This window comes from Falco cherrug, chromosome 6 (assembly GCF_023634085.1).
Source record: "Falco cherrug isolate bFalChe1 chromosome 6, bFalChe1.pri, whole genome shotgun sequence".
Lineage (NCBI taxonomy): Eukaryota > Metazoa > Chordata > Aves > Falconiformes > Falconidae > Falco > Falco cherrug.
Window position 1 is genome coordinate 54,398,097 of NC_073702.1, and position 21,548 is coordinate 54,419,644.

The following is a 21,548-nucleotide window of genomic DNA, read 5'->3' on the forward strand; positions in this document are numbered from 1 at the left end:
TAATTGTTCCACAGACTATGAGAGAAGAACTTCTGTGTAATCTTTTATGACCTTTATAAAACTTTATTAAATTATGGAGCCATGTAGCTTTTACATGCTCTGAAGTCTTGGTTGGGAACAGTTTAAATACATACATAGGCACGGCTGTCCCAAGCAGTGCCATCATAGTGACTTAAGACACTGTCAAGACTTTCCAGTTCTGTACCATTTTAAATCAGTAATAAAACTCTAGTCCAAGATAAAGTCTCAGATAGGAGCTATCCAGTCAGGAGCAAAGCACTTATTAAATAAAATTACCGACATTTTTAAAACACATGCAACTCTTCTCAGTTCCTTGCACTTGGGTTACCTATAAAAGTCTCTGCTATAAAAAAAGATATTAATACTAGTTTATTACATGGATAACCTCTTCCAACGTGTCAGAAATAAAAATATGAAATCCCTTTATTCGTCTTGAGTACACTGAACCCAAGCTGAGACCTGTGGGGATCATGGTACTCACACAATCTGCCAGTACTGTGGAAGCTAGAAATTAAGATGTTAAAAACAGTGCCAATACTTTTGGATGGCGAGCCCAGCCAACTTTAAATTTGATCAGAGAACGCTGTCTCCTCAGAACTGCAGCATGGTGGTAAGGAAGTCTGGAGACCACATCCTTAAAGGAAAGGAAAAATTAGAAAGGAAAAAGGAGAAGAAACGTTCACCCTGTTTTTCCCAGCTATTTCATGAATGACAAGGGGAATCTCCCTCTGACATGCGACAGGGAGCCATACTGCCAATTCTCACAATTCCCTTGAAATCCAAGACAGTCCTGAAACAATTTACATCGTCTGCCACAGTCTGACCATCTGAAATGTCTCATTGGCATTTGCTTGCTCTCGCTTTGGCAAAACTATGGATATACACTTTGATACAATTATTTGAACAAGGCATACCATTGTGCAAGTTTTTAACATTTTATTCTTCCAGTGTACCTTAATTCCATCCATCAGCTCTCCGACAATTCTAGTTCTGAAAAATGCTATACAACTATGATCTTTTACCTTTCAACAGGTTAAAAAGATTAAAACCCCTCACTTTATGTATGAACTAAGACAAGGTTTGAATCTAGTAGCTCAGAAGCTTTCCCCTGTTTTTACTATAATTCTCAAACCTGAAGCAAAATCCCTTCAAACACAGCTTGAACAAAGTGCAATTTATGCAGTTGAGTTTAGCAACATTTGCACTTACTGACTGTTCACTTGGATCCTGAGAGTCTTCCATGGAGGTTATTCACTTTTCTTTTCCCCCTCAGGCAGAAATTCTCTTCCCTCCAATTTACAGCTCAATACTCTAAAAAGAAGAAAAAAAATGAACATATTAGTCTGCGGTTCCATTTTCAAGGCAAACCTGCAACATACACCCTAACTGAGGCTGTGGTTTCACTAAAATCTGCAGCAAAGTTCCCATTGACTTCTATGGAGCCTAATTTCATATAAAATGTTTCAACACCTCCGGTATTATTTCGGTAAGCTATCTAAAATACACCAACAGAAACAAGAATACACTTAAGTAATAATTATTCAACTCCTGCAATAAAAAATAGTTATGAAAACAAACCAATAAAAAAGCTAAAAAGCTAGAATATTTAATACAGGCAGCTGTTTAAGTAGACAACGCAAGATAACCCTTGGGAGGGCACATTAGAAAAACAATTATGGAACTTTGAACAAAACTGCTTAATACACATTTAATGATAACCTCTTAGTCATTAAGTGTCTGGCAGAAAAAGGTTACTATGCAATTATCAGCATGAAGTCCCCTCTCTAAGGTCCATTAAATTCCTTTAGGATTAAATAAAATACACAAAGTGGTTTATAACAAGCAGCTCCCTACAAAGTGCTAAATGGCAGACATTACCCTAATTATGTGCTATGTCTCTATGCCTTCTCTCATAGGGTGAATCACTCTCATCAAATATTGAGATCTTCAATAAGAAAAGTCCATTTTCTAATAGTTCTGCATACAAATTATTATGGTAACCTTAACTATAAAGCCACACATTTATATTATAATCTCCATTCTCAGAAAAGATCCGCTTTGGAGTTATGCAAGTTTGCATAATTTAGAACAAAACAAGTGTCAGGGATATTTCATATATGCAATAATCATAATATTTGTAGCTAATGTTACATTTAAAAGAAAACAAAATATGTAACAGTATGTAAACACAAAAATTAAGGAACACAAACAACCTGGATTTGTTTATCAATATTACCTGGATTTGTTTATCAACAAGGCACCCTAAATAAACATGACCTGGGAGTATGCCCAATAACATAAACACATTATGGATCTTTGTTTTAAATTCTGACCAGCAAACACTGACACTTCATGCTACCTCTGCCCTGTCCCAAGGTAACCACCACTTATCTGAGGTTAAACAATGTGTAGCTCTGTTGGCACTTGCAGAACACTCAAAGGAACCGGAGCCACAGCCCATCGCACCCACACATTCCCACCCACCGCCCTACCTTGTAATGTGAATACCTCCTTAGTCTGAAGTGCCACTTACTTGCCATTATCTCCATTTACTGCCTAAAATGCAACTCCCAAAATTTCTTTCTTTTGTACCAAGTATTTCCTAGAACATACACACGTGCACAATGACACCCCCGGTCTACTTTTTTCCCAATTCTTACCTGGATGATACTCTTCTGTTTTCCTTCCCTCTAACTTTCAAAAATATTTTTATTCACATTTCATTAATTTTTACCATGATGTTATATGAGGAAAAGACCAATGCCAGCAAATCATGTTGCATGTATTTCAACTTATCAGAAAGCTGAAAATAATTCTTGTTTTTCAAAATGGTTTCAGTCTCCCGTTGATTTAAAAGATGTGTAGACATGGTGCTTAGGGACACAGTTTAGTGGGACTTGGCAGTGTTTGGCTTACAGTTGGACTCAATGATCTTAATGGTCTTTTCCAACTTAGATGCTTCTATTATTTCAGAGGGAGCCAAGACACTGACATCTTCACCCATGATGCCTTCACCAAAACAGTAACCACCACTCATGGCTTTTTGGTCAATGTGGTGCACACACCCTTGTATTTTTAAAATTCTTCTGCTATTTTTGTCCAATGGAGACAAAAGGTGAATTGAAAGGCTTCTTTAAAACACCCATTACAGGCAAATTTCAGAGAGAAGCCTATGAAGAACAGTGGGTGTTTTGAGGGAAAGCAATTCTGCATGGCAGCTCCTGTGGCAGCCTCTGCCAAAGAAGGCAATTCCAAAGACAAAGGCAAATTTTCACAACCGATCCTAACATATTCCATGAATAACTTAAACACAAAATCTGCTTTAATTTAATTAAGAATTTGAAGTGTGAGCATGTTACTGCATTACTAAGACTGCCTGCAGAAAGAAATGGTCAAGCACTCAGTAGTAAAACACAAGATTCAGAACAAATTGACAAGTTTCTAGGTTTACTGACTGAAAGTCAATGCCTGGCTTGCATTCAAACATTAAGTGCTCTAAATCTGTCAGATCCCTCACTTTCTGTGTGAAACTCAACTACAAATCAACTACGGAGCCACACCGTAACAGACAGACCCATATTCCTGTTTCTTTTCATATTGATCATGATCTTAATCAACGCACACTGGAATCAACAGATGGATGTCACGTTTTTCCTTAAAAATTTAAGAGTATCAATATTTTAAATACATCCTGACCATGTAAGTCCAACATAATTTTACTGTTAAAAATTCTCTGTGACTCACCCACAATATGTGTGTTGTGTCCCAAAATTCAGGTGGATATATCCACTGGAATGCATCATTAAATATGCCACTTGTATTAGTCGTCTTCTAAAAAACACGGTCCTTCACAAATTTTTAAACTTACTCTACTGAATTGCAAGACAAAGACAAGCTTGTTTTAATCTTTGCAGAAATACGCAATGCGTTAAATATATCCTTTGCACGAACATGCTGAATTATAATAGTTTCTAGGGCTCTGTTTTTCATCTTCACACTGCTTCAAAATTCGAATACTCTTACTGGAGCTTTTTAAAATAAAATTCAGAATTAATACTTTATCCATGTTCTACCTATCAACAGATAAATTCTGCTACATTTTGAGCCTAGTTAAAGCAGCTGATTATAACCAACTGCTAACACAATGATTTTTATAATGGTAGTTATGCCAATTGCACTTAGACCAAATCCTTTAGGGTTTAGTTTTATAAATTTGTAAAAGAGGAGAAAAACCATTAGAGAAGTCAGTGATTTAAATAAGACCAACATTACTCCCTAATAAAGATATAAAATTAAAGGATAATAGTAACCTCGTGCTGTTTTATGAGGCAGTAATCCAGTTACCAATTCAACCTTGTAGTTTATTCCATCAAGAGAACCAGATTAAAAACAGAGGGAGGGAGGGCACTCTTATCCCTATTATATTGCAAGTGTTTCTAACTGGGTTTAAATATTTTTAAAACTGTTGTTAAAAGTCTTCAACTCACAGACAAGCCAGAATGAAGAAAAATGCCTGTTTCTGCTCTTGATCCAGTCCTCACAGATGTGGCTTTAAAACTGATGAAGTGTTTTATGCTCTCAGATAAAAATTTTACCTTTCTAAGAAATGTCTTAATTAGGAGGAATCCTGACTTTCCTCATCAACAAATGCATTTAAATCTAATGTTTTATTTATTTATTTTTATCTGGGGGAATAAAACACTTCATCAAATTTAAACTGCAACTTCCAGGACTCGGCCATGAGGAGAAACATGTGTTTCCTCCCAGAGATATACCCGTAGGTTCAAAAAAAAACCACACCCCACAACAACCTACTTGAGGATCTGCTCCATACTGCTTTGTAAATGACTGAAAATGTAAGACAGGAAGGACATGATGCCTTCCCTCACAATGATTTCTTCAGAAAATGAAGATTGGAACAAATAAACTGACTGAGGCAGCTTCACTTTCTGTAGGATGACTAATAACATCCTGTCCTGCAGCTTTCACAATCTCAAGACAGAATGTGAAGCTTGGGGATCCACAGGTAAAAAACAGCCTTAAAGCACTTAATGTTTTCCAAGAGTATTTCAGAGGCTGTTTCAGGCCCTCCAATCAGCCACATGGAGAGGTGGACCTCCAAGAATAATCCATCATCTGGAAGAAGGGTTTAGCCATCAGACAAAAATTTTCCTCCCTTTCACTTCAACCCAAAAACTTAGAAAGAAATTCCTCTCTTTGGTCCACTAGGAGTTCATTTTCTTAAATGAAATTATGGGAGGGTGGTCCTCTGTTTTCACCACAACAATTTTTTTCATTATAAGCCCCTTGAGCACATTGTCAGGTTCTTTTTATTCCATCTCATCTGAAGAGCAGTTACGTCTACTGCGGTTGTATCATGGTGATGCTCTGGTAGTATAATACAGGAGCTGCAGCATCCCAGTCAAATTTACGATATTGTTTTTTACATTTTGAAATGTGCCCATAAGAAGCCCAGAGAATAAACAGAACGGACGCTGCTGTGGTTAACACAATTGAATCATAGCCACATAGGAGAAGTAATTTCTATCACAGCCACAGGTTCAGAGTCAAAACATTAAGTGAGAAGTGATCACAAGTAGAGCAATTTCTCATTTTCTGGTGCTCTGCTTCAAAACACTGTGACAGAAGAAGTACTCAGTGCTTGGAACTGCAACTGATTGTATGCAGGATGTGCAGCAGTAAGGTGCCAACAAATGAGGACAGGCGCCAGGGCCAGGACTCCCCCAGCCTCACCAGAACATCAGGAGAGTGAAGCACAATTTAGGCACTGCCAACGGTTATGCAAGGCAGGTAATGAGAAAATTAATTGCTCTAGGCCCAAGTGCAAGGAACTAGTGCATATGCACTGCAGTCTCACTAAATCAGATTATTTCATGCTAGTTATTTGATGAAACTCACTTATTTGAAGGAACAGAAGAGCGGGTACATGCAGTAACAAAAAGGTACCGTCCAACATTCAGTCATTTCTTACTTCGGATTCTTCCAGTTGTCTGCATGCATATCACATGCAGTCTGATGTGAAAAAGATAAAATATAACCTAAATTAAAAGAAAAAAAAATGCTGATTTGTTAGATTTTCAGCTTAGCCTGTATCTACAGCCCCAAACTATATTTTGGACAGTAAAAACATACGGCTTTGTCTGACCCCAACAGTATCGTATTTGAAAAAGAAGAAAGATCCATGCCCCAGGTGAGGAAGGAGATTGATGCGCTTTATAACCTAGCTTTCTTCAAAACTCAAGTGAAACTATTAGCAGGCAAGTCAATAAGAAAAACATAGTAATTTAACACTTTTAAAAAAAAATTATAATCACAGGCCTTTGCAGAAACTGAAGATCACTGTGCTTTGTTAAAAAAAGAAAACTCAGCTCAACATAATCTCAGAAAAGCTATTGCTAGATATATTTCTAACTAATTTTAGAACTAATTTATATATATTTATATCAACCAATTTTTAGCTTCTTTGGCTTTTGTGTTTTCTTGAAAGGAGTGTCAACCCCAATAAAAACAATTTGTCTTCAGAGGAAAAACCAATAAGAAACTATCTTTACCTAATTTCAAGGAAGAGCAAATGACTAACAAATTTTAAATAACATAAACATAATAAACATAATAAAAAAGGCAAGAAAGCCATAGTATCAAGTATGACCTTGTCAGGGACAGGTACTGCTTTCCTGAGAAAAACTGGCCAGTGGAGAGAAATACACAAAATTGCTATATTTATTTTAGCTCTCAAACTTTTTTTGTTTTGTTTTTTTTTTTCATTTCTTTTAGTCAGAATGATTTCTGCAGGAACTAGAAGCGGCTTGGGAATCTTGCATGCGTATTTAGGCTTTGCTGAGATAACTGGTCAACCTCCTGATATCAAGACAGGTGAAATGAGCCTCCTGAAAAAAACATATTGTATTATGGAAACAAATCTTGCTCCACAGACTAGAGATTTAAGGGGAGTATGGAATACCCGTCTTTCCCTTCTTTCTCTTCTAATAGTTTTTTTTTTTCCCCTCAGGCCCTCATCTCTAGAGTGTTAGATATGGTTCTCTTTGGATCAGTTTAGTTTCAGCCCAATTTTAGCTTGTTCAGGATGAGAATTTTACTCTTAGAGAAGTTTTAGAGCTTTCTGGAACCCTTTGTAGCACATCCAGGACCCACTTCTCCATCTGTCAGTGACCTCCAAAACACTAAGCTCCTTCCTTACCCAGACCCTCGTCCCACAGGCCTGAGGCGAGCCCGCCACGCCGCCCACCCCCCGCAGCCCACTCCAGCTCTGGGCACCTCCAGCAGCCCCTGGTAGAGGGACGTGACCTTCGCTGGGTGCTGTGCTCTGCGGGGCACCTGCCCACAGCAACCTGCATTTGCAGGTGGGTTGCTTAAATAGAAAAGATACACTATTCCTTATTTTGAATTAGCGGAATTTCATACAACTGGCGCAACTTTTGTAGGCTTCTGAGGACAGATGACTTTCCTGCGTACTGCAACCACGTGCACTGCCCTGCCACTCATTTGCAGGGAAGGAGTACAGGAGGAATTTCCAGAATATGCTGAAAAGCCAACGGACCCAGCCAGCTTCCTCTATAAACAACAGCCCTCGCTTTCACATCAAATATGTGGGTGTCTGTGTACCAGCTATTTGGAGGGAGCTGTGTAGGGCACCCTTCAGGGCCCCCTCAGCATTCTCATCCCAGCACATTATCCGGCACGGATGTGCATAAGAACATGCGTATATCTAAACTGGGTATACAGTATACATTCTAATGCTCATAGAAACTAAGCTTCTGAAATGAGTAAGTTCCAAGGTGCAATGTCAGACCCTATTAGCACAAAAAAAAACCCAAACCAAAACAAAACAAAATAGGAATTAAAAATAAAATCCTGGTATTCTATCATCAGGACACTGATAACCCCGAGGCTCTGATTCACAGAAGATTCAGGGTCTTAGTATCATCCCTACTCTTCCTACCACTCCCAACCCATACCTGTGCAACAAATACGAAGGATTAGCTTTAAGAATTTCAGAGTACACAATTATAAACTCAGCAATTCCTCCTTTATCCTAACATTGCACAATACACCGTGAAATTGCTGAGATTGAAACCAGAGCCGTGAATCCACTGATGCTTGAGGGCTTCCCAATGGTGAGAGACCTCTTCACTCACACTTAGATAAGGCATGCAGCTACACAGACCTCTTCCGACTCATTCCTGATTAATCAATTACAGATTATTCCAACCAGGAATAAATAAAACAAATGCTGTTCCAGGCCTGGATTTATAAATAAATCTGATCTAGAATCTCACTGTGTTCCCCTAAAAATCAAGGGAAATTGATTTGCACAAAAAATTAAATGCAGTGTTTTCAAACCCATGATTGATCAAACCCACACATTCCTTACCAAAAAGATGGTTCCCAGGGGGGAAAAAAAGTAATGCAAAGATGCCACAGGTGGAAGCATACTGTTTTAGAATTTTTATAAAAAATTTAGTTTGTTTTTCCTACTAGCAGGCCATTTCAATGGTTTGAAGAACTAAATTTTTTTAGGAGGAAGGATTTTTTTTTTTACTACACAGCATATTTTGGTTAATTTCTGAGACACTTTCCTTCTCCTTTTTGTAGAAAACAGCTGAAAACAAACCAAATAAAACATTTCAGTTCTTTATAAACAAGCCACTGAAAAGAGAAAGAAAAAGGCTATGCTTTGTTAGCCAGCATATTTAAAGAGACACTGTCAACTTGAAAATATTATTTATTTCCTCTCCCCAAAAGACATATCAAATTTACTTTCTATACATTAAATATATATATATATATCACCTTGTGACACAATAATAGCATAAGGTAGCAACAAAGGTTATTTCTAAAGCAGAAACCCTGCTTATAATTTCAGAATTTAGGAGAACCTAAAAATGAGCACACCCTCCAGGTAAACGCAAACAGCAGTTTTACAAGACTGGACAAATTAAGCCAAAGAATCCAATCAAGTGTTAAAATGAAAGCCATGACAGCACAGTATCTATACATCCTGTTTGGTTTAAAAAGCCATGCCACATTTTGAAGACTGCATTCATCAGTATGAGTATGCAATGATAGTTACTGAATAAGTTCAAATACTCACTAAGATTCCTAGAAGCATCCCAAAGAAAGAGGAAGCTCGCAGCTTGCCCACCCTTTTCAGCTGTCAGCGTCACTGCCCACCCCTGGCCAGCAGCTGCCACTCCTGTTACTGCAAGTGTTTCACATACAGTTCTTCAATGGAACACTTTGAAATGCCAGGAAGAAATACAAGAGTAAAGCCACCAAAAATAAACATGGGTACTTTGGTTCTGGTTTGGTAGGAGAAAGGCAACCTTTTTCTTAATCAAAGTTGACGGTAACGTCTGAATATCGCATTTGAGAAAGTGTTCCATTCCCAAGGAATTACTGAACAATGGGAAACAAAAAATGTGAACACAAAACTGTCCCAAAATAAGGAACTCCTGCTGGTTCCTTACACACAGCCCAGGCAGTTTCTGATGGAATGGAAGGACAATTATTACTCATCAAACCTAACACTGCTGCATTGCGGCCATCAAGTTAAACTGAAACCATCAACATACAACAAATTAAAAGTAGCAAAATTCCTATGTGCCACATCTGTCCAGCACAAACAAAACTTTAAAACCCAGATTAGAATTGCTGTGTAGTCTACATTTTTTATGCTGATGATCCTCACGAGCTCTCTGCACTCATTTTGGTTCCCAGCCCATCAGCAGTCCCCATACGCAACTGAAATGCTGTGACATCCATGGAACAGCTCACCATTTTACAGGCAAGTCTTTTACTAAGAGCCAGCACTAAGTGTGCAACATGAAGAAATTGTGAAAAACAGGTATTCCCAGATTTTAATTATAACTGCTGGAACAATGGAGCCTTTACCAGATCTCCTTTCCCCCATTTAGGTATTTATTAGCCATGGTCAAATTATGCTACCTTCTCCTTTAGTAAACCAAAATCTGCTTATTCCCTGGAAGACATGTTTTCTAATTGTTTAATTACTCCTCTGGTCTTACACCTGAAACTTCTCCAAATTTTCAAGCTTCCTTTCCAAAGCTAAAAGAGGGCACAGCTTTCCATTAGTAGCTGTACCCATATTATCTACACAGGTAATGTAACCTCTCTTACTCTACCTATACTTTGTTTAAATTACTACTCCTTTTTTTGGCTACAATACCATCCTGATCATTTGCTATAGCTTCCAATTGCTTTTTTAAATAATTAAACCATAGGCTTATAGTGGAGCACATAGTGTTTGCTTGCTTTCCATTTGCTGAACGAGCCAGACTACTCTTAGCAATCTGCTCTGTTCATTATTTACTCTTCCCTCAGTCTTTGTAGTAGCAGTACTGTGGACATTACAGCCTAACAACAGAAGTACAAGAAAGTTTGTAAGAAGAAAGATCTCTTTTATTAGGTCAGCAATTGATCTAATCAAAGGTATATACTTCTTGTAGAACTCACTGATCTTTGTGTCATAGGTAAAATAATAAATAGTTTTTGATTTGATGAACAGCCCCTGAAAATCTCTTTGTAATAGTCCTCTTTACAGGCTCATTAACAAGTATTTTTGAAATCTATGCTTTAATTTGCTGTTTAGTCCATTTCATTTGTGCCAAGCTGAATTTGTATCCTTCAAGTTTATTAACCAAAAAGTCACATCAACTCCAAACCCTTACAGACCTTTATTACAACACTACTCTTATCTCTAGAAATCTAGAAATTGTACTCACATCAAAAAGAGTATCACTAGTTTGGCATGTTCGAGTGTTCCTAAATGCATGATGTGGTATAACATGCGTATTTCAGTGTTATATGGGAACAACATGTAAAAGGCATTTGGAATGTCACAGCATGTAAGTTAATACTTTGTGACAGTTGAGACTAATAAAAAATAGTTGCCATAAACTAAGCACTTGTCTACAGTGACAGCTAAGTAATGGCCACTTTTGAGAAATCATTCTACTTCTTTCCCCAGGAACAGTGGTGAAAGAACACAGGCTGTCACAAGCGCTGCAGCCCCTGGCGATGGCATGCTCCTCCTGGTGCAGTTGCTCTCTGCCTGCCCGCTGTGAGCCCAGCTTTTGGACAGCGGTGCACAGACCTGGAAAAGTTCTGTTGTGTAGTATCACATCTGAACTCCTGCCTTCCTTTCAGAACGTCATAGCTGTCCCCTCCAAAGGCACCATAACTTTCCCTATTGTTATTCTCTGTGCATATATCTGCAAATTATATGGAGTCACTTTAGTTTTAGTTAAAAAAAACATCAACAAAACCTCTTGGTTAAAGATCAAGGGATCATCTTTGTAGACAAGGTTTTTGTTCTGAAAAATTCCACCTATCCCGCAGACTTGACCCTGCACTTCAGTTAACAGAGGTGGCAGATTAGGTAACGGAGACTGTGGTTCCGCAGCTATTTCTGCAGCGCCAGTGCCAGGCTCAGCAGCACGAGTGCTGCCACTCATTCCGACCTTTGCCTCATTGCCAGCACAGCTGTTTGTGAACCACAGCAAGGAACAGATCCAGCTTAAACGAGTGGCTGGCAGAGGAGGGGTAAAGGGCTGCTTAAGAAGCACTGCCACCAAACGTGAAACCGTAGCCTCGCGCTCTTCCGTCCTCTGCCACAAAAAACGGATGGACATAGGAACTTCAGTTATGGTTGGTCACATCATCGAGTCACATGCAGATTACTGCTGTTACTGCTTATGTGAACCAATACCCCTAGCAAATGATGTAAAAACAGAGCAAAATGATGGACCTCTTCCTTGCAGACCTTACAATCAAACTGCTGCAGGCTTAGTCCTGATTTGACAGCAACTCTAAAGCTGCAGTTCCAAGCCTGGACTTTCTTCAATGCAGATCTAAGCAAGGCCTCAAAGACCTGGGTGGTTTCACAACTATCAAGCAGTAATTCCTTCCATTTCATTTGTCTTAAGTCAAAAATCTGACTGCTCAGCTACCCCTGGGAGAAATTAGGCTATCATTTAATCAGAAAATTGGAGAACAATCTGACTCATGCCTAACTAGCTACTAGAACTTACTAGCAAACACACGGGCTAGCCATTTTAGCCGAAAGATCTTACTGCAGGTGACTCCCAGCCATATTGCTGCACATTGAGCTCAGCACTTGGGTGGTGCTTTGAACACAAAAATTGCTTCTCTGAAGGAGCAATCAACCGAATCAAATTAATATGAACATTACAACAGCTCCTTCTAGCACACCAGATTAGAATAAACATAAAAATAGGTGGCTGAGTGGAAAAGTAATCTTTCCACTTGGAAAACCTACCACAGTTCCAAATCTTGCCTTGGGGTAACGTGGAAATTTTATTTTGGAGACCCTTTCCCAGAATATAATTATTGCATTTGTAAAAGCTCTCTACCATTCAGCCCTATTAGTTTCCAGGCTCCCTAGTTCTCTGCATTAAGAAGACCAGAACAGGAACATTAGGTTGAATCTGAGTTGTATTGCTAGAACTTGGCAGACAAAATGTGCATAATCTGCCTAAGCTGTGCCTGGTTTTGTGAAACCGTGTCTATGCTGGGACACTCAGGAGAGCTGGGAGAAAGACCTCATATACAGTGTGACATCAGGATGCACAAATCAGCATGTACAGAGGCTGGGCTAGCTGCTCTCACTTGGGAATAAGGTGAACTTCATTTTCTGTGATTCTCTGGGAATATACTACAGCGAGTAAAAAGGAACATCCAGGTGACATTTAACATGGTAAACAGACTTTACACCCTTCATTGAATAGGCTTGGCATTCACAAAATGTCCCCGAGTAAACGCAAACTGACTATTCATTTCTATGAGCAACAAAGTTGCCTGAAAGGAATTAAAAGAATGCAGTCAATTAACAATATTTCTATCTGCATCCTTTTTGGGACTACAGTTACTGTAAAAGGTGTTTCTGTGACCATTTATAAAATGCTGTAAAAAATACAAAGATATGTTCTAACACAAGAATATGAAAATGTCTTAAAATGGAAGAAAATATGAAAAGTTGATTTGGACATTTATACTTAACACTCCTTTGCTTTTTCTAAGTATTGCAGGATCACTCCTCTGTGCACATGATCTCACACACATAAAGTATACTACAATACTCCCCCAGAAAAACAGACTGCACTAAGAATAGAGGACTAGATACTAATCTGGTATAATGTGAGACCACTCTAGTAATTTCAACATTCCCACTCCAATTTGCAACAGCTAAGGATCTGGCACAAAACATGAAGTTAAGTTTCCAATTACCTCATGCACCAGCATTGATTTCAATAGTTATATACACATAGCCATACAGGAGAATTATTTGAAAAGTTGCAAACTCAGCTCTGTATTCCTTTTAATTTTGTGGTCTAAAGCAGACCCTCCATGGTATTTTAATATAGGGGTTTGTGGTTTAATTATATATGTGTCAAGAGCAGAACACTTACTTGCTGCATCTACGCAATTAAAAAAAAAAGGCAGCAGTTATTCTTGACACTGCTGACAGCATCAACTTATGCTGGGTCATGTCACAATAGTAATAAATGTTAATGTTGCCAGAAAATCTAGTGCATATTAACCTGAATATGTAAGCAAAAAGTTATCACCTATATGAAAATTAGTCTTCTGTATGTGAATTTTTTGCAGGTTGTCTTGGGAGGTCTTTTTGCAACATACTGCTCGAGATTAGTCAAATTGTATAGTCCAGCCACAACAGGAGGCAATCCTGGTGGTAAAGACAGTATTCAGTCAGCCCAGACAGACTGCGTCCTTCGGAGACATTACATCCAACTAAACAGCCCTACACAGTTCTGCAACATTACTCACTGCACTGTGTTTCTACGGACAGCTGTTTCATGAAAAAAAACATGATTTTATTTATTTTTTTGATTCTAGGAAAAGGACACAGACCTCCAAAGGAATTTAGGCACAGATAACCTCCAAAATCCTTCTTTTCAAATCTATGGTAATTGCAGTCTAAATCAGTTTAGTGTCTAGTACCTGAGCCTAATAGCTTAAGACCAAATATACACTAGTCTCACTGGTATATGGACCCCCCAGAGTTCCGAAGATTATCACTCCTCATTATAATCTTCCCTTATCATGAAGAAATTTTAAACAAATTGAAAATAAAATGCTTAAACTTTAGTACTCCTCAGACAGCCATTAGCATTTGACATTTTGCTCAAAAGTCTGACAACTAGCCTATAAACAGTCCTGTGAGTGAGACTGCCCAGTGATGCATTTTGATATAGGATAATCAATCATCAAAGTAATTTTACTGTTTAACATTAAAGCAAAAGGCAGGCCAGCTATTCGACACATTTCTGGGGCTTAGAGACAAAAAGAAGAAACTGCTTTAAAATAGTTTTCACCAAGGTCCTCTATTACAGGCATCCAAAAAGCAATCCTTCTGGCAGCATTACAATCTGCAATGTGTAAAACTAAAAATGTAAATTTCACTGCCTTTTCAAATAAATTTTATTCTTTACTTGACAGATAAGCACTCTTCCTATCTGAGCTTTCACACTGCAAAGTGCATCCAAGTTCCTTTAAGCACTTCTGATTTAATGACAGATTTAATAACATTGCAACACAGATATGTGGACTTGGCCAAAAGAAAAAATTTCATGAAAATCTGATTTCTGTACAGCAACTTCTAAAGTGTCACCTAATACATACAAGTAAAGCAGAAAGTTTTAAATGTATATTGTAAAGCCTGGGGCTTTGATAGGTAGAACATCTCCTGACTTTGAAAGACCATTAAGATGATTTATTTTTAATAACCATTTTTGTTTACATTTTAAAAGAGTAGCAGTTTATGCCTTCAGTAGAATCATGCCCTGAAATCTCAGGGGTGATTAAAGGGCCATGCCAAAGCTGAAAGGTTTCAAATATCAAACTATACTATTATGTCAGGGCTAGCAAGATCAATTAGCATTTTTCAATGACAGAAAAGGTTAAGTTGGACACACATTTACACAATATTTAAATCCAAAAAAGAAAAATAGCACATATTAAGTTTACTTATAAGCCTCTCAATCGATGACCAAATACCAATGCTCTTCTTCCACTTGCACAACATAAATACTGCGTTTCTAACACAAAATGGCAAGAGTCTAGATACGTTAGAGAGCAGAAATGACATTGGCTTCTCAAGTACAAAGTAAAAATCAAAGACATCTTAGTGTTTCTGCTACCAGACTTGGTTTAGTGCTAAACTTTCAAAAAGCTTTAAAAATACTCGACCAACTTGACAGATGTCTGTTAGTCTGATGCCCCTGTGTTCGCATACTTCTTGCAAACCCTAACAATACTAAAAATTAATGATAATGAACAAATAAACCTATTCCTATGTTCAACTAAAAGACAAACAGAAAATTACCATACAACAAAAAGCCCCATAAATTAAAAATATTAATCTATAAACTAACTCATCTTAAATCTGGAAAAAAGCAGGCGTACACCTTCTGCAATTAAAAGCCATACAGAAACATGCACACCAGGAAGCAAGGGAACTAACATTCCAGTTCTTAGTGTCAGAAGAATACTCACTGGAAATACAGGTATGTTTAGAAGTTAATTCACCACCTGTTAATGCAAGCATCGCCACAGTAAACATAGCTTGAACAAAGTACCAGGTTATGATATCAAATAAACTCAGGGTAAGCGCACAATATAAGTGCAAGAGATGAAGAAAACCTAAGGAAGAAGCACACTGTGTTAGTGATTTAGGTTGCAATTGCATTATTTTGAGTAAAAGCAAAGCAGGATTACTTTTGTTCAATGATATATTTCAAAACATCTTTTTTTTAAAGCCCCTGTCTCTATTTATTTCTTCAAGGAGTGATTTGAAATATTTACTACCAAACAGTACCTAATTTTAGGTTTTAAGTGCTTTAACAGCTCTATGAAATATGATCAGCAGCTGCAATATAGAAGTATGCTGAATAAACTCTCCTTATAAAAAAGGAGACCTGTTTTACCCTGAGTTCATAAAATTGCTGCTTTCAAGAAAGCAAAAGATAACACAGAAAAAATTAGTAGTTGTGTCCTAGAGTACTTGACAGAAATTCCAGGAATTTCCTTCTTCTTTCTGTATTAACCTTTGTATTTAAGAGGAAGAAACAGTTTAAAATTTAACACTGGTGAATTGCACTGAACATCGTGCAATACCACCAGGTCATCAAGGAAAGAGACAGGTACCTTTCCCATACCAAATGCTAATGTTTAATATTGATTAATTCTAGGACTGAAAGGTAAAAGTTGCATAAAGTTCAAAGAGTAGATCTCAAAAGCTTGCATCAGAGGCTAAAAATATGCAACAGGATACTATCTACAGCTCTATTTCTAGTTGCCTTGTTTGAAACATTTTAACTGGCAACTGCAATGAACTGGGAATGCACCCGTTTTCTACTCATTAAATTCCTTGTTTGGAATTTATCTATCCCATTGGCATTATCCATAGAGCAGAATAAATTTCTATTGCAATGTGTTGTGAAGCCACTAATAAACACAAATTCAGCAAGAGTAACCTTCAACTAAATTTATTAGCAGTACAACCATATACACATAACAATTTATAACTGCACACCAATTATCTGAACAAAGATAAATAAAGCATTAGTCAATATAGTCCTCTTTATTTTTTATTAATTTTGATCGAAGAACGTTTGGTAACATCAATGCCAGAATTTTCAAAAGCGAGCAAGAAGAGCTGTTTCAGACGTAATGCAGCTAAGGTTAGATGTCAAACATACAGGAAGAATCACAGGGAAGAGAGAGAAATGTCAATCTGCACTTCCACTTTACTCGCAGTATGATACCCATTGTAGGTATGCAAACATTTGTTATTCGGCAGCATTTTCAGAAGTACTAGGAGAAAAAGTCAAACCCACAGTAATTATAGGCACTTCTCTTTTGAGCGTCAAGGAAATGAAACAATGATACAACCTGAGCCGTAATGCAAAACACACTCTTCAAATAACCACTGAGGTCAGACGAAGGAAAAAAAAATATTTACCATACAGAAAAAAAGCTTGTTTTGTACACTTTGCTCTAACTCTGCACTGTCGGTTAGTTTAATCTTAGATCCGCTTTCTAGTCTCAGCAAGTGAAGCACGTAAAACCGAAGTCAGAAAAGCGAAAATACTGGTTTCTTACTGTTCCAGCATGACTTCATGCTTAAACCCGCATCGGCCAAGGCGCTCCCTTGTCTGGTACGGCGTGCCTCCCGGAATTTTTGGAAATACCAGCTACTTCACACCGCCACTAGCGAGATAACCGTGTCCCTCCGTGGGCTCCGCTTTAAATCCTGCCCGCGGGATAACGGGAAGGCAGCGCCGTACCTACTTGGCTCTTAGCGGCATTTTCATAAATGTAAATGAAACTTTAGATGCCAACTCGCGATTGGCAGCGGCGCTGCCCCGGGATCCCGCTCCCGCTGCTCGCGGCTGCCCCGCCGGTGGGTGCCGGGCGGCGGCCCCGGGGCACCCCCCGCCGCTCGGGCACGGCGCGGGGCCCCCGCGGCTCGGGCACCGCCGCTGCCGGAGCCCAGTGAAACCCGGCCGGCGGTTCTGCGCCGGTATCTGATTTTGGAAGCGTCTGTAATGACAGCCGGAGAGGCAAATTAATGGCCAGCAGCCCACTGGGTTTGAACACGGAGAATCCTGTTACCGCCTCACGGATCAAGTACGCGCGCACACACACACACACACACACACACTCACTCACAGGCTGCCCCACGTGGAAACGCTTTCAAACCAAAACAGAAGACCCCGCAACCGCCGCCGGGACCCCCGCGCCGGGGCTTTCCCGTGCCTCGGTCCGCCGGCGGCAGCGGGGACCCGCGGCGGGGGCGGGGGCGAGGTGGGACAACCCGAAAACGCACCGTTTTGTCTTTAAACCGCAAGAAAAACAAGCCGGGGCGGGGGAGGGGAAGGGCAGGAGGGATCCCTCCGGGAGAGGAAACGGCGAGGAACAAAAACAACGGGTAGCTCTATCCCCGCTCCTCTCGACCGCCGGGAAAGCGGCTGCACCAGCCCCGGTGGCTGGCGGCCGGCAGGCAGCCTGCCCCGTCCGCCGGCACCGCAAACGCCGCCGCCCGCGGCGCTCCGCCCCGGGGAAGGCAGCCCGGGGGACCTCGGGCGCTGCCGCCGGCTGGGGCATAGCGGGGCCCGAGGGCGGGCGGGGAACCGACCTCCTCCGCCGCTGCCGCCGCCGCCTGCGCTGGCGGATCCCGGCCGAGCTGCGGGGCGGCCCGCGCTGCCCAAACCCTTGCCTCGCTGGCAGAAACGGGTGTTCCGGGAAGGGGTTCGCTACCACCCCTGCGTGTATTCGTGCCGCTCCGCCCGGAGGGGCTCCCCACCGCCAGAAAACTTGTTTTCCCCCAGCGTCCGGTACAGCCGCCGCCGGCCTCGGCGCCCGCTCCAGCCCCGGCCCACACAAGCGCGGGCGGGCGGCTCGGCAACCCGCCGGCAGGCAGAGCCCTCCCGCCCGGCCTGCCCCCGCCTCGCCCCGGCGGGCCGGCATCCCCCGGCTGCTCGCGGGGCGCACCCGGGCCCCCCATTTCCGCCGCTGCGGGGTGGGCGGGAGGCGCAAGCGGGGAACAATGCGACGGCAGCCGGCAGGGCTTGCGCCTGTCTCGGGGCTGACCCCAGCAGCTACGGCAACAGCCAGTCGAAGAGGAGTGAGGGCAAAACGGCAGCGACCGTACACCTGGAGAGAGCCATAAAGTCCCGCTGGCCGGGCAAAAAGTCACCCCGTCCGCACCGGGGACCAGGGGGGGTTTCCAGCTAAACTCGCGTGGGGCCCGGGGCGAAAGACCGTCTCTGCCCCGCGACGGACGGCTCCGCTGCTCCTTGCCATCACGTTTGTTTTACAGCAACTGGTTTTTTGGTCATCGGACCAAGAAGAGAACAATACTAAATACACCCTGAACACAAGCGCACGCACACACCCATCTCGCGGACACATGCACATGCGGCGGGGAAGCGGCTTCCCCCACCTCCGGGCAGAAGGGATGGGAGGGAGGCTCGGGGACGGGGGACTCAGACACTCACCTTCTTGCTGCCGGGATATGCCGCTACCTTTATTTTAGGTCTGCTCCTTATTTATTTATTCTCGTACCTTCTCCGAGACGAGGTTCCCCTTTTGCACTGTTCCTCTGGCAAAAACAGGACATCCCCTCCACAAGTCCCGTCCCCCCCCGCCGTCGTCGCCCCCCTCCTTTCTCCACACACAAATAAAGCGCAACTCGGAGGAAAACGGGAGGGGAGCCTCAGGGCGGGGGGGATAGATGGAGGAGGAGGCTGGTACGGGAGAAGCCAAACACTCCCCGCACTTCAGCGAGTGCGACTAGTTGCGCCTCACGCACAGGCACGGAGAAAGTTTCCCTGACAAGGGACGGGGCTTTGCTAAGCAAAGGTAACCCCCTGCCGCCCAGAAAGGTCGTCCCGGGAGCGGGGGCGAGGGGCGCAGGGGCCAGCGCTGCCCCGGGGCGCCGCTTTGCACTTGTGCCGGGAGGGGCTGCGCCCGGTGCCGGCCGATGCTCGGCGCGGGAGCCCGGTGCCCCGCTGCCCGCCCGCCGCCCCGCTCAACACGCCTGCGCTGCCGCCGCCGGGCCCCGGCACCGCGGCGGCACGGCCCGCCGCCCCCCGCACGCACCTCCGAGGTGTCCCGGCCCCGCGGCCGGGGCCTGGCGCCTTCACCACCGCGGCTCCCTGGCAGCTGCCGCCAGCAGCGGTGGGAGCGACGGAGAGGGCCCCGAAGGGCACGGGTCGCGCGTCAGCCCCTGGCTGACTCACGCTGATCCGTCGAGTACGAGTAGCAGAGCCCACACTTCACTACTGCACTTTTTCCTTTTGTTTCGTATACAACAAACCAAGCCTATAAACCGTTCCTGACCTTTTGGGATGGCTGGGAGCATATGAGTAATCAATTACGATGAAGCACCGTATGGCAGGACCTGTCGCTGTACCCTTTTGCAGGATGCATTTGTCTCCCCCTCAAGCTGGTCAGTGTGGATGGAGACCAAATCCTTTCCTGCTTTGAAACGGAACACTCTTTTCTGCTGGAAATTCAGCAGCTGTGTTTGGTCCTGTTTGCTGCCCAGTGTGGGGAAGTAAAAGAAAATCCCTCATTTCTGAGTCACATTTCATATTCTTACCCTTCACCTCATATTATCTCCTGAGTGGATTGGGTGGCTCTTGCTCAACCAGCTCCATCACCTTCTTTCTATCAACTTAACTTCACTCTCCAAGGCTGCAAGTCAAAAATTCAAAGAAGGCAAAAGTTAGACCCTATAGCTGGAGAGAGGTGCGAGAGAACAGTCTTGGTTTTCAGAAGTACTGAATGTCAGAAGCTTTTGAGGTCAGCAAGTCACATGAAATGATGAAAAGTACAGACTGGGGAAAACTCCTTCCTACCTACCTTCTGTTTGCTTACTTTGCATCCAGTGATACCATTTAAAGCAAAACTTTACTCAAGCTGTGTCCACCTTTGAATTTCATAATATGCAGTCAATGAATTGTACTAAAATGGTCATCTTTCTCCTAAATAATTTCAAACTTTAAATGACTGAATCTTCATGAAAACAAGTCTATAAAACACCTGTATTTGCTGTCTTAGGAGAGTCGCCACTCAGAAAGAGAACAGACTTGGAAAGCTTTTTTTGATCTACAGAAATACAGCTAGAAAAGCACTTAAACTAAAAAAGCCCCCCAAAGCCAGCCTTCCAATTGACATAGTGTAGGACAAGCCAGAAATACGAAGTGCATTTTGAAACTGAGAGTTTAGAGAGTAACCAGCATGGGGGGAAACTCAGATTTGCAGGAATAATTACGATTGACAACCCTACTGCAGAGTAACAGTCGTGACTAACGCCAGCACCCATCTTGCTAACAGGCTCCTTCCATAGGGGAATGTACTAACAACTCCTTCCTTTCGAGAGGACTTTTGTGAGCGGCAGCAGTCTAACATCGGTACACGAACACAATAATGAATGTTTTCTGAAGCCTGGTTTCCTTCCACTTTACCTCAATGAAGCAAATTCCTGTTATAGGGAACAGTCCCCTAGTAACATCGGTTGTTTTAATAGACGTGTCATTTTAAAGCAAGGTCGTACCATCTGTTGCACCCTCTCTTAAAATGTAAGGTGCAGCTGACTTGAAAAGATTATGTATGATCTTGTTCAGTGTAACATGTTTCATTGCCATTGAGGAGGCATGGGAGATTTGCTGTTACATGGTACGGACCCGAGGTAAGTGTCCCATTAAGGTGCCTGGCCTTGCTGTCATTGAACAGCATTGCTATTTTGCTATTGGTTTTGGTGACAGTGGGCAAGGTCTAATGAGCATTTGGCCTGGGTCACATGTACCGAAAGAAGTCCTACAGAAACAGATCTCATGACCAAACAGTAGTTTTTTCACAGTGATTTATTGTAAACGCGACTTTCACAGGTAGGAACTAAATGACGATTTGCGTCA

General features: G+C 41.9%; 1 protein-coding gene across 9 annotated transcripts in view; it reads right to left on the reverse strand.

The window, feature by feature from the left end:
- EYA4 (EYA transcriptional coactivator and phosphatase 4) overlaps nucleotides 1-19,561 on the reverse strand; it is a 158,123-nt gene extending 138,562 nt beyond the window's left edge. For 3 of the 9 annotated variants that reach the window (XM_027810111.2, XM_027810115.2, XM_055714875.1), the window contains exons 1-2: nucleotides 17,227-18,042; nucleotides 1,231-1,332 (exon numbers count right to left, since the gene is read on the reverse strand). In XM_027810111.2, coding sequence (XP_027665912.1) covers nucleotides 1,231-1,263 — 33 coding nt within the window. In that variant the 5' untranslated portion in view covers nucleotides 1,264-1,332; nucleotides 17,227-18,042. Of the gene's footprint in view, nucleotides 1-1,230; nucleotides 1,333-17,226; nucleotides 18,045-19,124 lie in introns of those variants that run through there. The other 6 variants (XM_055714878.1, XM_027810107.2, XM_055714876.1 and 3 more) reach the window with 5 other exon arrangements.
- Between the last annotated feature and the right edge of the window lie 1,987 nt (nucleotides 19,562-21,548).